General features: G+C 47.4%; 1 protein-coding gene across 1 annotated transcript in view; it reads left to right on the top strand.

Annotated features, from left to right (window-relative positions):
- The window catches only part of LOC138580339 (semaphorin-7A-like), a 234258-nt gene that overhangs the window by 159115 nt on the left and 62945 nt on the right, over positions 1-12198 (top strand). The window contains exon 8 of the mRNA XM_069650793.1: positions 1762-1937. Within this exon, the coding sequence (XP_069506894.1) occupies positions 1762-1937 (176 nt within the window). The remainder of the gene's footprint in view (positions 1-1761; positions 1938-12198) is intronic.

The raw sequence follows: 12198 nt of genomic DNA, 5'->3' as shown, positions 1-12198 counted from the left end.
ACCTTTTTGAATCTCGCACTCAGTCAGGAATTAGTTAAGATTCTAGAAGTCAGCAGAGGTTGCTTCTCCTGTTTAATGCTCTTCAGTGAAATACATTTTTAGTATAAAAAATAAACTTTGCAGATTTTTTAAACATGTTTTAAAATCGATGATATAAAAGCAGCTATCATTGGTTTGGAATAGAATAGTAAGAGCAGAGCAGAATATGCCACACACTTGCATATGGAGACTACTGCTGTGATATCCCACACTTGTATATAGTGACAACTGCCTTCTCTTGGATACCTTCTGTAATGTTACAGGACTAAATAGAGTGAGCTCCGAATTGTTCACATCCCTCCTGTAATGATGCAGAATTATATAGACCAAATGATAACTTATTTCAGATTCTTGCTGTGATGTCACAGACCTCCATGAAGTATTTTCTGAGATTCCTGGTGCAATGTCACAGACTTACACAAAGATAGCTCTAACCTTTTTCTGATCCGTTCTATGATGACACGGACTGAAGCATTAGAACCTGAACCAGAGGGTTCTATTGTGTTGTAGAGGACTGCAGTCTAAATTAGTGGCCCTGTACTGAAGGCAAGGATCTCTAACAAGGGTGAAGTTAAATTAGCACACAATAGAGCCTGATGATAAGGGCTTTAGTGCAATTCAAGCTTGTGCATGGGGAAAAAAGGGAGGTCTCACCCGCGGTTCCTTGTGACAGTGAAGAAGGCTGCCAAGGACAACAAAGTCCAATATGAATATGCTGCTTATATATAGGACATTCGGAAAAATTATAACAGATGTATAGGATAGAAATCAGAAAGGGCATCTTGGAATGCAGCCTTTACAGATGGCAAGAGCCTCAATTCCAAGCTTGCTGATTGGCTAGAAAGTTGGAAGATGTGAGAAGACAAATGAAAAGCATAGAATGCTTTCCTCTACCATGGTTAGAGCCTGGATTCTACACTTTCTGATTTGCTTAAAGAGAAGAAAACATTCTCTACTTTCACACAGAAATCTCTGCCTTATCTTATGTTCAAGATGAGATGTCAGAGGCTTTTTTATGGGGAAAACTATTACTTCTTTCAGATACTTAGAGCAATGTCACAGTCATAGTTCAACACAGTGTTTGGTCTTCATACAGATTCCTCCTATGAATTAATAGATGTGCAAGAAGAGAGTTTTCATTTCTTACACATTGTTGCTATGACATCCGAGACTAAAACAGAACGAGCCTGTCTTGACCCAGGCTCATACTATATCCTACACCTACACGGAAGGAGACTTGACTTCTCTCAGATTCTTCCTTTGATGTCATAGATCAACATTGTTGGAGCTCTGACTTTCCCAGATCTTTTCGTTTGATGTCACAGAACTTCTCTAAAGGGATGCTGGCCTTTCACTGGTTCCTGCTGTGATATCACAGAACTACGTAGAATGAGTTCTGATTCACTTAGGTTCTTGTTGTAATGTCACAAACATATATGGAGGTCTTGCTGCATATGGCCAGGGCAGGCTTGTGAGGGGATTACTTGAAAATGGGAACATAAGGGGGCTCTAAGTGAACATGTGTTAATCATACGATTTGTAAAATGCTAGGAAACCTTTGAGTATGCAAACATTTCCACCGTCGCATTTGGACATACGCTTAACATTGTAATATTTATCCTGAATAGTTTACATACACTTAAAACCCATCAAATCACCATTAAAAGCAAACTGCAGTACTGGTGAACCATATACCCTAATCTCTTCTTTTAATTTCATCAGGGTGATGAAGGAGCTAAGAATGTCCTGGTGGATTCTTGGACAACATTTCTGAAAGCCCGCTTGGTGTGCGGCAACTCATCAGACCCCCGGCGCTTCGATCGACTAGTAGATGCCTTTGTGGTGACTGGGGGCCATGAGGACGGAGGACTCATCTATGGTATCTTCGCCAATGAATGGTGAGAATAAGCTGAGTTCAAGATTCTAGATTAAAAGCAATTGTGGCGAGGGCAGAGACTACCATCATCCACATCTCATCCTATGCATCTTACTGATTGACTGGCTACTCTCCAGGATGTTATTGCCATGTAATTTGTGAATTACTTAGGTGGCCCTGACCTACTACGCATTACTGTTTGCTCTGCATTGTGTTATACTAGGGTGCTTTTTCTCCCCTCGCAGGATTCTCAAACTTAGGTGGCCCTGACCTACTACGCATTACTGTTTGCTCTGCATTGTGTTATACTAGGGTGCTTTTTCTCCCCTCGCAGGATTCTCAAACTTAGGTGGCCCTGACCTACTACGCATTACTGTTTGCTCTGTATCGTGTTAAACTAGGGTGCTTTTTCTCCCCTCGCAGGATTCTCAAACTTAGGTGGCCCTGACCTACTACGCATTACTGTTTGCTCTGTATCGTGTTAAACTAGTGCCCTCCACTCAATTCCTGTCTACATACTCGTGTCGTCCGCCTCCCCTCCTACTCCATGGTGCTCTCTATTTCGCCTATCTACTCTAATTGCTTCTCTATTGACTATCCTGCTCTCCTCACTAAATCCGGTAGGAAAAAGTTTAAAAAGGACATCCTGGTCTCCAACCCAGGCCTCCCTATTGCTGACACCTACACGAGCGCCTGCTCCAAGGAAACTCTCACTGACATTCTCTTTTTCGTGCCTTCACCTGACCTATGGACCCTTCACATGCTCTCTGTGCTCTCTCCTTTCTCCTCCTCTCCCATCAATGGTGGCACCCGCTGGGATGTCCTCCTGGCCCCTTTCCACTCCTCTAAGGCCATCATTAATGTCTATGCTAACGGGACCGTCTTGGTCCAAGGCCCTCAGGCCAACCTTCACCTCTTTGATAGACGCCTCCCACGCCTCATCAACTTCCTCTCCTCTCCCACTGTCCCCCTTCCTCTGTCCTCGGCTACCTTGCCTCTCCCCTCCCTCCCTGCCCCTTCTCTTGCTCCCTCTTCAACTCCCTCTCTAACACCTCCGCAGGACATACCTCTGATCTGCACCCCTCCCCGGAAGTTTTTCAAAGGTGGCAACCTTCTCCACATTGCCACTCTAAATGCTCGCTCTGCCATCAAGCACTCCTCTGATATCTGTCGCCTTCTTGAGGAACTGGACCTGGACGTCCTCGGTCTCACTGAGACATGGTTCACAGCCAGCTCTGCCACCAGCTTCGACACACTCCTACCTGACGGTTACAAGATCCTCTCCGTGCCCAGGCCCAACCGTTCAGGGGGTGGTGTTGCCCTTATCTTCCCTGAGTGGATTCCTGCCACTGTCACTCCTACGCAGACCTACTCCTCTTTTGAATGCCTTGTCTGCCGACTCTCTCTCTCTCCTAGCCATTCCCTTACCGTGGCTACTATCTATCGGCCACCTGGTCAAATTTCCTCCTTCCTCTCTGAATGGGCTGACCTCTCCTCCTCACTCCTGTCCTCAACCACCCAACTCCTCTTTCTCGGTGACTTCAACATCCACCTCGATGCCTCCTGTCCCCCCACTGGTCTCTTTCGCGAACTCTGTAACTCTCTCTCACTCTCTATTCTCCCGTCTGGGCCTACTCACTCTGCAGGGCACACTCTTGACGCTCTGATCTCTTCTGACCTTCCCCTCTCCCCTCCTCTCTCCACTCCTCTCTCTTGGAGTGATCACTTTCTCCTATCCTCCCACCTCTCCCTCCCTACCCCACAGGCAAAGCCACCCTCTTCACTGCCACCCACCTTCTCGGTCATCCGACCCATGAAGCGCGTGTCAGTTGAGGCTTTTGCTGCTACCTTCTCGCCCCCTCCTCCCCCCTTGGCTGACTCCCACCCTGACACAGCCCTCTCCATGCTCTATTCCTCTATATCTGATACTCTCGATATCCTTGCCCCTGTCATGAGAATCCGCCTGAAGCCCAAAGCCAAATGTAACTCCTGGTATGACTCGGATCTCGTCACCCTAAAACGCAAGTGTAGGGTGGCAGAGAGGAAATGGCGTGCTTCATGTTCATCCTCTGACAAACTGGCCTGCCGCCTGCTCCAAAGGCAATACCGGCTCTCCGTTCTCACCAAGAAGAGAGCCCTTATCCAAGCCCGCATCTCTGAGGCATCAAACAACTCGGCCGAACTCTTTAAAATCTGCAAGGAGCTGGCCAACCCTGCTGCAGTCTCTACCTCTCCTGTCCCCTCCCAGGCCCTCTGCACTGCACTGGCCTCGCACTTCATCTCAAAAACTCAGGACATCCTGTCCTCGCTCTCCTCCTCTCTCCTCCCTCCCTCTCTTCCCAGCTCTCCCTCTTGCTCTCTTGCAGCCACCCCTCCACCCTCCTTCTCTGCTTTTCCACCTTTTTCTGCTGATGAGGTCTCCAGACAAGTCCGATCTATGAAAGCCTCGTCTAAACAGGTTCACCCCTGTTCCTCCAAAACCATCAAGGACCACATCGACTCCCTGGCTCCTGTCCTGGCTGACTTCTGCAACCACTCATTCGCCTCTGGAGTCTTCCCATCCCCCCTCAAGCACTCCCTTGTGCACCCCCTCCTCAAGAAACCCTCTGTCGACCCCTCCTGCCCGGCCAATTATCGCCCAATCTCCATTACTCCCTTCCTGGGTAAGCTCCTGGAGAAACTGGCCATCTCCCAGCTTAACCTCCATGCTGACTCTGTTGGTAATCTGCATGACCATCAATCTGGCTTCAGAGCTGCCAGAAGCACGGAAACTGCTCTCCTGAACATCCGTGAGGACCTGCTCCTGAACCTCGATACCAACACTCCCTGTGTTCTCATTCTGCTCGATCTCTCCTCTGCCTTTGACACTGTCAACCATGCCATCCTGCTCAACTGTCTCCGTGATAACCTGGGTATCACTGGTCAGGCTCTGGCCTGGCTGACTTCTTTCCTCTCCGATCGACCCTCCCAGGTCCAAATGGGCTCCTTCCTCTCTGACATCTTTTTTTCCACCTGTGGTGTCCCCCAGGGATCCAACCTCTCTCCCTGGCTTTTCAACCAGTATCTGGCACTCCTTGCCCACCGCATCGCCGCTCTCTGCCCCTACTTCCAGTGCTATGCAGACGATACCCAGCTCATCTTCAGGCTACCCTCAGCCTCCTCCTCTCCTTCCCTCATCTCCGACTGTCTGTCTGCTATCCATGAATGGTGCGCCGCCAATGACCTCTGCCTCAACGCCAGTAAGACTGAGATTCTACTCATCGGCACACCCACTCCCTCCTTCCCTGCAGCTCTCTGGCCGGCCTCCCTTGGCCCCCTTCCTGCCCCTACCTGCAAGGCTAAAAACCTCGGGGTCATCTTCGACTCCACACTCTCCTTCTCTCCTCATATATCTGACGTTTCTAAGAAGTCACACTACCAGCTGCACCTCCTCAGAGGTATTCTTCCCTTCCTCTCCTTCCCCCAGAAGCTCACTGTCTCTCGAGCCCTGGTTCTCTCAAGGCTGGACTACTGTAACAGCCTCTATCTTAATCTGCCTGCCTCCACTCTCCGCCCTCTGCAACTTATCCAGAACAGAACTGCGAGACTTGTCCTTGGCCTCAAGCCCAGGGACCGTATCTCTCCAGGACTGAAATCTCTTCACTGGCTCCCAGTGGCCGCGAGGATCAAGTTCAAAACCCTCTGCATTGTCCACAAGGCCTTCTGGGGCCTGGGACCAAAATACCTCCAACTCTCTCTTCCTAAATATCTTCCTTCACGAGCCCTTCGCTCATCCGTCTCCAACTCCCTCATGGTCAGCCGTTTCTCGAAGCAACGAGCTGGGGGTAGATCTCTCTCCGCAGCAGGGGCCTCCCTCTGGAACAGCCTTCCTGCCTCCCTGAAACTTGAGGAGAACCATCTCCGGTTCCGGAAGCACCTCAAAACCTTCCTCTTCGCTTTTGCCTTCTCTCTCCCTCTCCCCTGCTAATCCTGCTTAACTCCCCACTGAACTCAGCTCAAACCTGCATCTGGGCCACTCTCAGCAACCTCGGTCCAGGGCCCAGCCACTCTCCACCTGCACTGCCTCCCCGGCTCCCCCTGCACTGTGGGACTGTCACTGTATCCCTACAGCCCCTTTCCCAGCACTTGCTCTGCACTTACCTCGCACTTGCCACCAGCTGGCCCTTTCTATTTATTATTTATTATTATTTTATTTTATTTTATTTTTTTTTTTACGCTACTTACCTTGTACTGCACTTCCCCCCTACCTCCTCCCCCCTGCACTTCCTCCTTTTCCCCTTACCTCTGCACTTGCGCGATCTGAATGACACCTGGCCTAGTAGGATCGTTTGTCTGTTTTCCCCTTGTTTCCCTCCCTCCCTGCCTCGTCGCGCCTTGAAACACTTGTGTATAGGCGCGTTACAAATACCATATCATATCATATCATATCATATCATATCATATCATATCATATCAATTATTCCTAATTTCTTTGTGTTTAGCCTACTTTCTAAATTTCTCATAACCAAGGAGTTCCATGTCCCCTATGTTAGGTTCCTAGAGGCCTGGAGCCCACACAACCCTTGACTTGTTCCTTTCTAGTACTTTTCTCCTGCCTTTTGGCAGGATGGTTGAATCGGGGGTCAGGTGTGGGCCTTAGAGCTTGGCTAGAGTAGTCTCCTAATGGACCAGCTCAAACTTCTTCACTTTCCTTCAATTTCTCCTAAATCTTGTTAAACACTCCTGAGTAACATGCAGACATTGTTAATTTACAAATACAACGCTGACAACCTCATTTTACTTTCAGCGTGGAATCTGTCTGGTAGTGGTAGAGGCCGACCGCTACTGCTTCTGCGAGGAATTTCAATGTTTCGTGGCTTGATGCAGTGTCAAGCATCATGCAGTGAATCTACTTCAATCGATGTAGCATGATCAAGCGTGTACTACAAGATCAGTAATGGCGGCTGCAAATAAGAAAATGGTGCACACCATAATGATTGATTCCTCGTTAGCCTAGTGCTTTTAGTGCACTCTAAAAGGTCTGCAAAATCCATAGGGATTCCTGCTACTGTACTGAAATCAGAATACTGATGCAAAGAGAGATCGATGCTGTTTCCCTGCATGGAGCAGGGAAGCACAGAGAGGAAATTTGGCGCCATGGCCTGGACTCCTTGTGAACAATTTGTACCCAACTGGTTTGGATGCGACAAAACTGTCAAAAACATTGTTAGTGTGGGTTTTCACTGTTCTAACCCATTTTAAACCCTCATTAAACTGAGGGGGTCAGCAACAGTGTATTTTCTATGATGAATGAAGTACATGCTTAGAGGTGCTTTGTGGGCTTTATGGTTAGCAAACCCATCAATGACAGCATCAAAATCTGTGTCAGCACAGAGATGCGCGACTACCTCCCTCTCCGCCTGATAAGGACATATGCTAGGCACATAGGCCACCGCTGCCCTCATCCTGGGTACTGAACATGCAGATCACAGCAATGGACAGGGAGAAGAAAGACAACGGAAAATCCATTGAGTGTTTATCCTCTCCCACTGTGTAAAATAATTAGAACCCTGTCCTCCAAAGCCTCCAGAAGCAATACATCTGATCCAGCTGTTGTAGGCTCCTGGATTACGGCACCCTTGCAGTCCTGAAGGGTTTCCTTAATTGCATGTCCCTGCGGTTGTAATCCACTGTGTTCTTCAGGGCATGGAAGGATCAGACAGCAGCTGATGAAGTTTCAAAAATGGGGCAATTGCAGAGTAATGATATCAAGACCACTGCACGGTAATATGAACACCTAATACTTACAAAATGTCCTTTAGTCCTGGTGCACTCCTGCATAACAAACGTAGCTTCGCAAAGACTCTACAGCTTGGCCTTTCTCGCCACTCGTGAAGTCAAGAGGCAGCCAGGTGTTAGTGCTCCGTGCCCATTCATTGCTGAAGAGCACAATATGCACCTTGCCTTAACGTCATGTTCACAGCGCGCTGGAGGCAGTACCGCCTATGCAGGTCTGCTGGTTGGTTTTCCAGAGGTCTTCTGGGTCTTTGAGCCTGACTGTGTCCCATTGCTGTGTTAGCCGTCCTGATCTTTACCCGTCATGCCATGCTGAATTTACAGCCCCCTGTGTCGAGAATCTCTCTTGACAGATAACCCCTCGTCCTCATATAGATGTAAGGTGGACTTTAGTCTGAGAGTGATGCAGGCCAGTGCTAGGAGGGATATCTAGGTGGAGTGGGGTCAAGAGGGAACTGATTGGTGCAATGATTGTGTCTACCTGCAATAACAATATATCCCCTCAGATACCCCTGTTGCCAGGTAATCTTGTGGCTTGAGGGATACAAGTCCTGCACCAGATTGATCAGCTGTGATGGCATAAGAGCCAGTGCACTGTTCTTTGAATTTGAGTCAGGTTTCTCTTATTTAAATGTTCTAAGTGTACAACAGGGCTCTCTCTTATCTTGTAAGTCGGATCATGTCTATCGGGACTGGCATGTCTTGGCAGAGTTCCTTTGCTCCATTGGCGCTGCCTTTGAATGGTTTAATGGGATGCAGGGGGCTCGTGTGGTTGTATGAGGCCTAGCATACCTGTGGGTATTTCCACCTGCTGAATCTGTTGTGACTCTAAATTCAGTAAAAGGAAAGAAGATATTACATTGATATTCTTACAATGCCCACAAGCACAGGAAATACAGTGCCAGGCTTGGTCAGTGTGTCCTGTTTATGAACACTACATAAAAGGAAGATAGGGTGGACCCAATAATCAGTGAGGTTGTTTACAAAACCGTTAATGAGATGACGACAGAAAGTAACAACAATCAGTGTAGTTTCTAAATCTGGTAACATGAGGTGAGTATGGGCCAGGAAGTCTTTCGGAAGCAGTCTTCAAAATAAACAAAAAGAGTCAAACTGGTAGATGTATCACCTAACAACCAAATAGCTGCTTTTACTTAGAACACTGGGAGGTGCATTATAAAGTTCATCGTGGGAGTATTTTAAGGTTGGTGGGGGGTTATCATTAAAGGAAATACTAAGCCAGCTGGTGTTCTAAGGATCGGTTTGCCTCTGTGCCATATGTCCCAAACGTGTACATATACTGCTACATTGGTCTTCACTCCCTTAAGACTGTCTTTGTACCCTAGTGGCTGGCGAAGAGGTATTGTGACAGCAGGCCAACATATGTTGCTTAGTTTTGAGTAAAAGCAACCAAAGCCTGTGCTGATGGAACGCTAAACCCTCTTGATCATGATATTCTGGGTTCTGAAATAAGGCTTATTAGATTTCAAGTGTAGATCAGAGCAATGCAATTGTCTCCTCAGAGAGGACATACAGTCATATTGGTGCCAGTGCTTCCATGGTGCCCATTCCCATAGAGTCCGATTGGACTCTATGGGAATGGGGACATAAGATTTGCCGGCGCCTGACTTCCCAGACCGCCAGGGTTGGAATCCCCTGGTGTTACCGGGAAGTCAGGCACCAGTAAATTAGTCCGAGTCTGGCGGCAACCCACCTGTAGCACCGGCAAGGTTACCGCCGGACTCGGAATGAGGCCCCCTGTCTCTTACTCAAGGTGTTATGAGTTTGCTCACTTTTCTGACAACATTTCCCAAACTTGACAAGATATTGTTCAAACCATTTGCATTGCTCCCATTTATACTTCACAGGAACGCCGGTATTATGGACAATCATTATTCCTTCCCCCGCTCCTGATTTGGGCCGCATTATGAATTTCCATGAAACCTTCCTTCTGTGCAGATGATTTTCTCCAGTCTCTAGCCTGATTGTGCTAAATGTATTTTTGCTCTTCTTGCTCAGATCATTTGATTAACAGCCCACTTTCCCAGGGGATCTTTCCCCGGTCACCAAAGTATGGTCATGTTACACAGCTAACCGTGGCTGGGTTCCCACAGATCCCTGTCCTATTTGCTACAATAATGTTATTGTTCCTCTTTGACATCTACATAGAACCACTGGGGGATTTGATCAGAGGTTTGGTGGCCCTGTGCACCATTGCATGGGCTACCATGTCCTGAACCAAAGTGAGATAGTTTCTCAAGATGTAACACAAGTCAAAGTAACAAGTAAAATAACAAAGAAGATGTGCTTTGTTTACTTGTATGACTCTAAGAAATTAGCAGGCAGGACAACTAATCACAAAAGTGACCTGTGCATTGCTGATGGCTGTGCAGCAGAGAAAATGATGTGCTGGCCGTCCCTTCTGCATACATTAGAGTTAGGAGCATTCACCTGACAATTCTGTATGGCCATTGACGGGACCGCCAAAGGCTTTATATTTTGAAATGCATATCAAAGTTAAAAGCATTTCCAGCCCTCTTTGAGGGATAGAAATGTTATGATATGTTATGTTGTTGTGACTTATACCACGCACCAATGCCACTTTTTGTGGTCTCCAGGCACCCTACCGGATCTGAAAAGGAAGGAGGTTTGGGAGGGCTTAGTGGAATTGAGAGAGAAAGGCGCAAGAGAGCTTTGATGTGATGTTCTTAGCTTCAATTCTGAAAAAACGGTCACTGTGTACTGGTTTGTTTTTAGTCGGTAATGTTTTGTGGGGTTTGGTGTATGATTGTGTGTGTGTGTCGAGATTTGTGTCTGGCTGGCTTGGTTTCTTGTTTAGTGTTGCATGGTGTTTGCAGTTTGTGGGGGTATATGCTTTGCTGCAGTAGAAGTATGGTGTGTTTAGTTCTGTTTTTTAGGGTAAGTAATGTGGGAAACCTGAGGGTATTCTCAATCCTAGATCCTCTGGATCCTCTTCTCAGGTAGCCAGGGAAAGGCCATTGCTCTTGGATCCCGACCCTGGGGTTTGATAAGCGAGAGAGGACCACCTGGGTGGAGGGTCCTTGGGGCCTGGGAGTGGGGTATCTTTGGGAGAGACATGGTACCCCCTTATCCCCAACCTTTATTGGTTACTTTAAAGCTGTTCCCTTAATTTCCTCACATATGACACCTGACAGTACTGGGACGAAGAAGAAACATCTAAGAGTAATGCACACCACTCTAGTACTAGGAGGCGGAAGATGCCTACAAGGAGCCATGAGGGTCAGGCATGTGCCTTTAATTATTGTCAGGTAAGTCTCATTAGAGATCCACACCTGCAGCCTGTCAAGGGGCTGCAGGTGTATGAAGAGAGACCACTGGAACAGAGCAGGAAGTAACAGGGAGGCCTGTGTGGGAGAGACCAGCAGGGGACCTTGTTTCAGAGGAGGGAGCCATTGTGGGATCGGACGAGGGGCCAAACTTCCCAGAAGACTTGCAGAGCCCATGGCCAGTGGGCCGGGTAAGTATTGCCAGTCTGAGAGCCTCCGTTATAGAGGATTGGCAGCAGGAGCTGTGAGAGAGCACCAAGAGGAAAGGACGCTGCCCTCTTCCAGAAAGAAGTATTCCGCTTGCCGGCTTGCAGCGAGAGGCATGCGGCAGGATAGTGACGCTCCAGAAGGTGAGTTTCCTAGCTTCAGCAGTGAAGGAGAAGCAGACGGAACCACCAGGAGGAGACACCGCAAGCAAGTGAAGACGCTTGTACACCAGGACGCTCCTATGAATGCATATTGAATACAAAAGGGAATGGAACTTTAAAATTAAGTGAAACTAATGCTTATTGAATACCAAATTAAATGGATTTTTAAAATGCAGCAAAACCAATGCATATTGAATATTGAACTGAATGGAACTTTACAATTAGGTGGCATGAATGCTTATTGAATACTGAATTGAATGTAACCCTGACATTTAGCATTCTAAGTGTTAAATCAAATAAAAACCTTCATGGGCCAAACAAATAAAGTGAATAACCCAAATGCCCAGGTGAAAATGAAACAGAAAAGGACACAAGTGTGACTAAGAGTAATAAGAAGATGGGTGTGAGCAAAACACCCTTAAACTGAACTTGTTTGAGTGAATGCTGTGTGACAAGGTCAAAGACTGGAAAGGATGTGTAACAAGTGATGGCAGAGCCAAGAGGCTGATAAGGAAAAGCCAGAAGATTGTAAATCGACACATCAAAGCCAAGAGGCTGAGAGTCAGGTGTACTAGTTGTGTGACCTGTGATGGGTGAACCGTTTGGTCTGACAACTGCACCTAGACAGTGAGCCCTAAATGTTGAAAACCCAAAGACATTGTGAGGATGAAGTTGAAGTCTTGGGGAAGGGAACCATAGAGAACTATATTTGTGGTCTTGTGAACAAAGCCTCAAGACCTTTTTTTTCTGCGAACTATGTTGCTTGGAACTTGGGGAAGGGACCCCTGAGGACTGGTTTTGAACTGTATCACCTTGAATTGGAGAAAGATAA

Source organism: Ambystoma mexicanum, chromosome 1p (genome assembly GCF_040938575.1).
Source record: "Ambystoma mexicanum isolate Mex_15411 chromosome 1p, UKY_AmexF1_1, whole genome shotgun sequence".
NCBI lineage: Eukaryota > Metazoa > Chordata > Amphibia > Caudata > Ambystomatidae > Ambystoma > Ambystoma mexicanum.
Note: the sequence above shows the minus strand (reverse complement) of the source record. Positions and strands in the feature narration are given on the sequence as shown.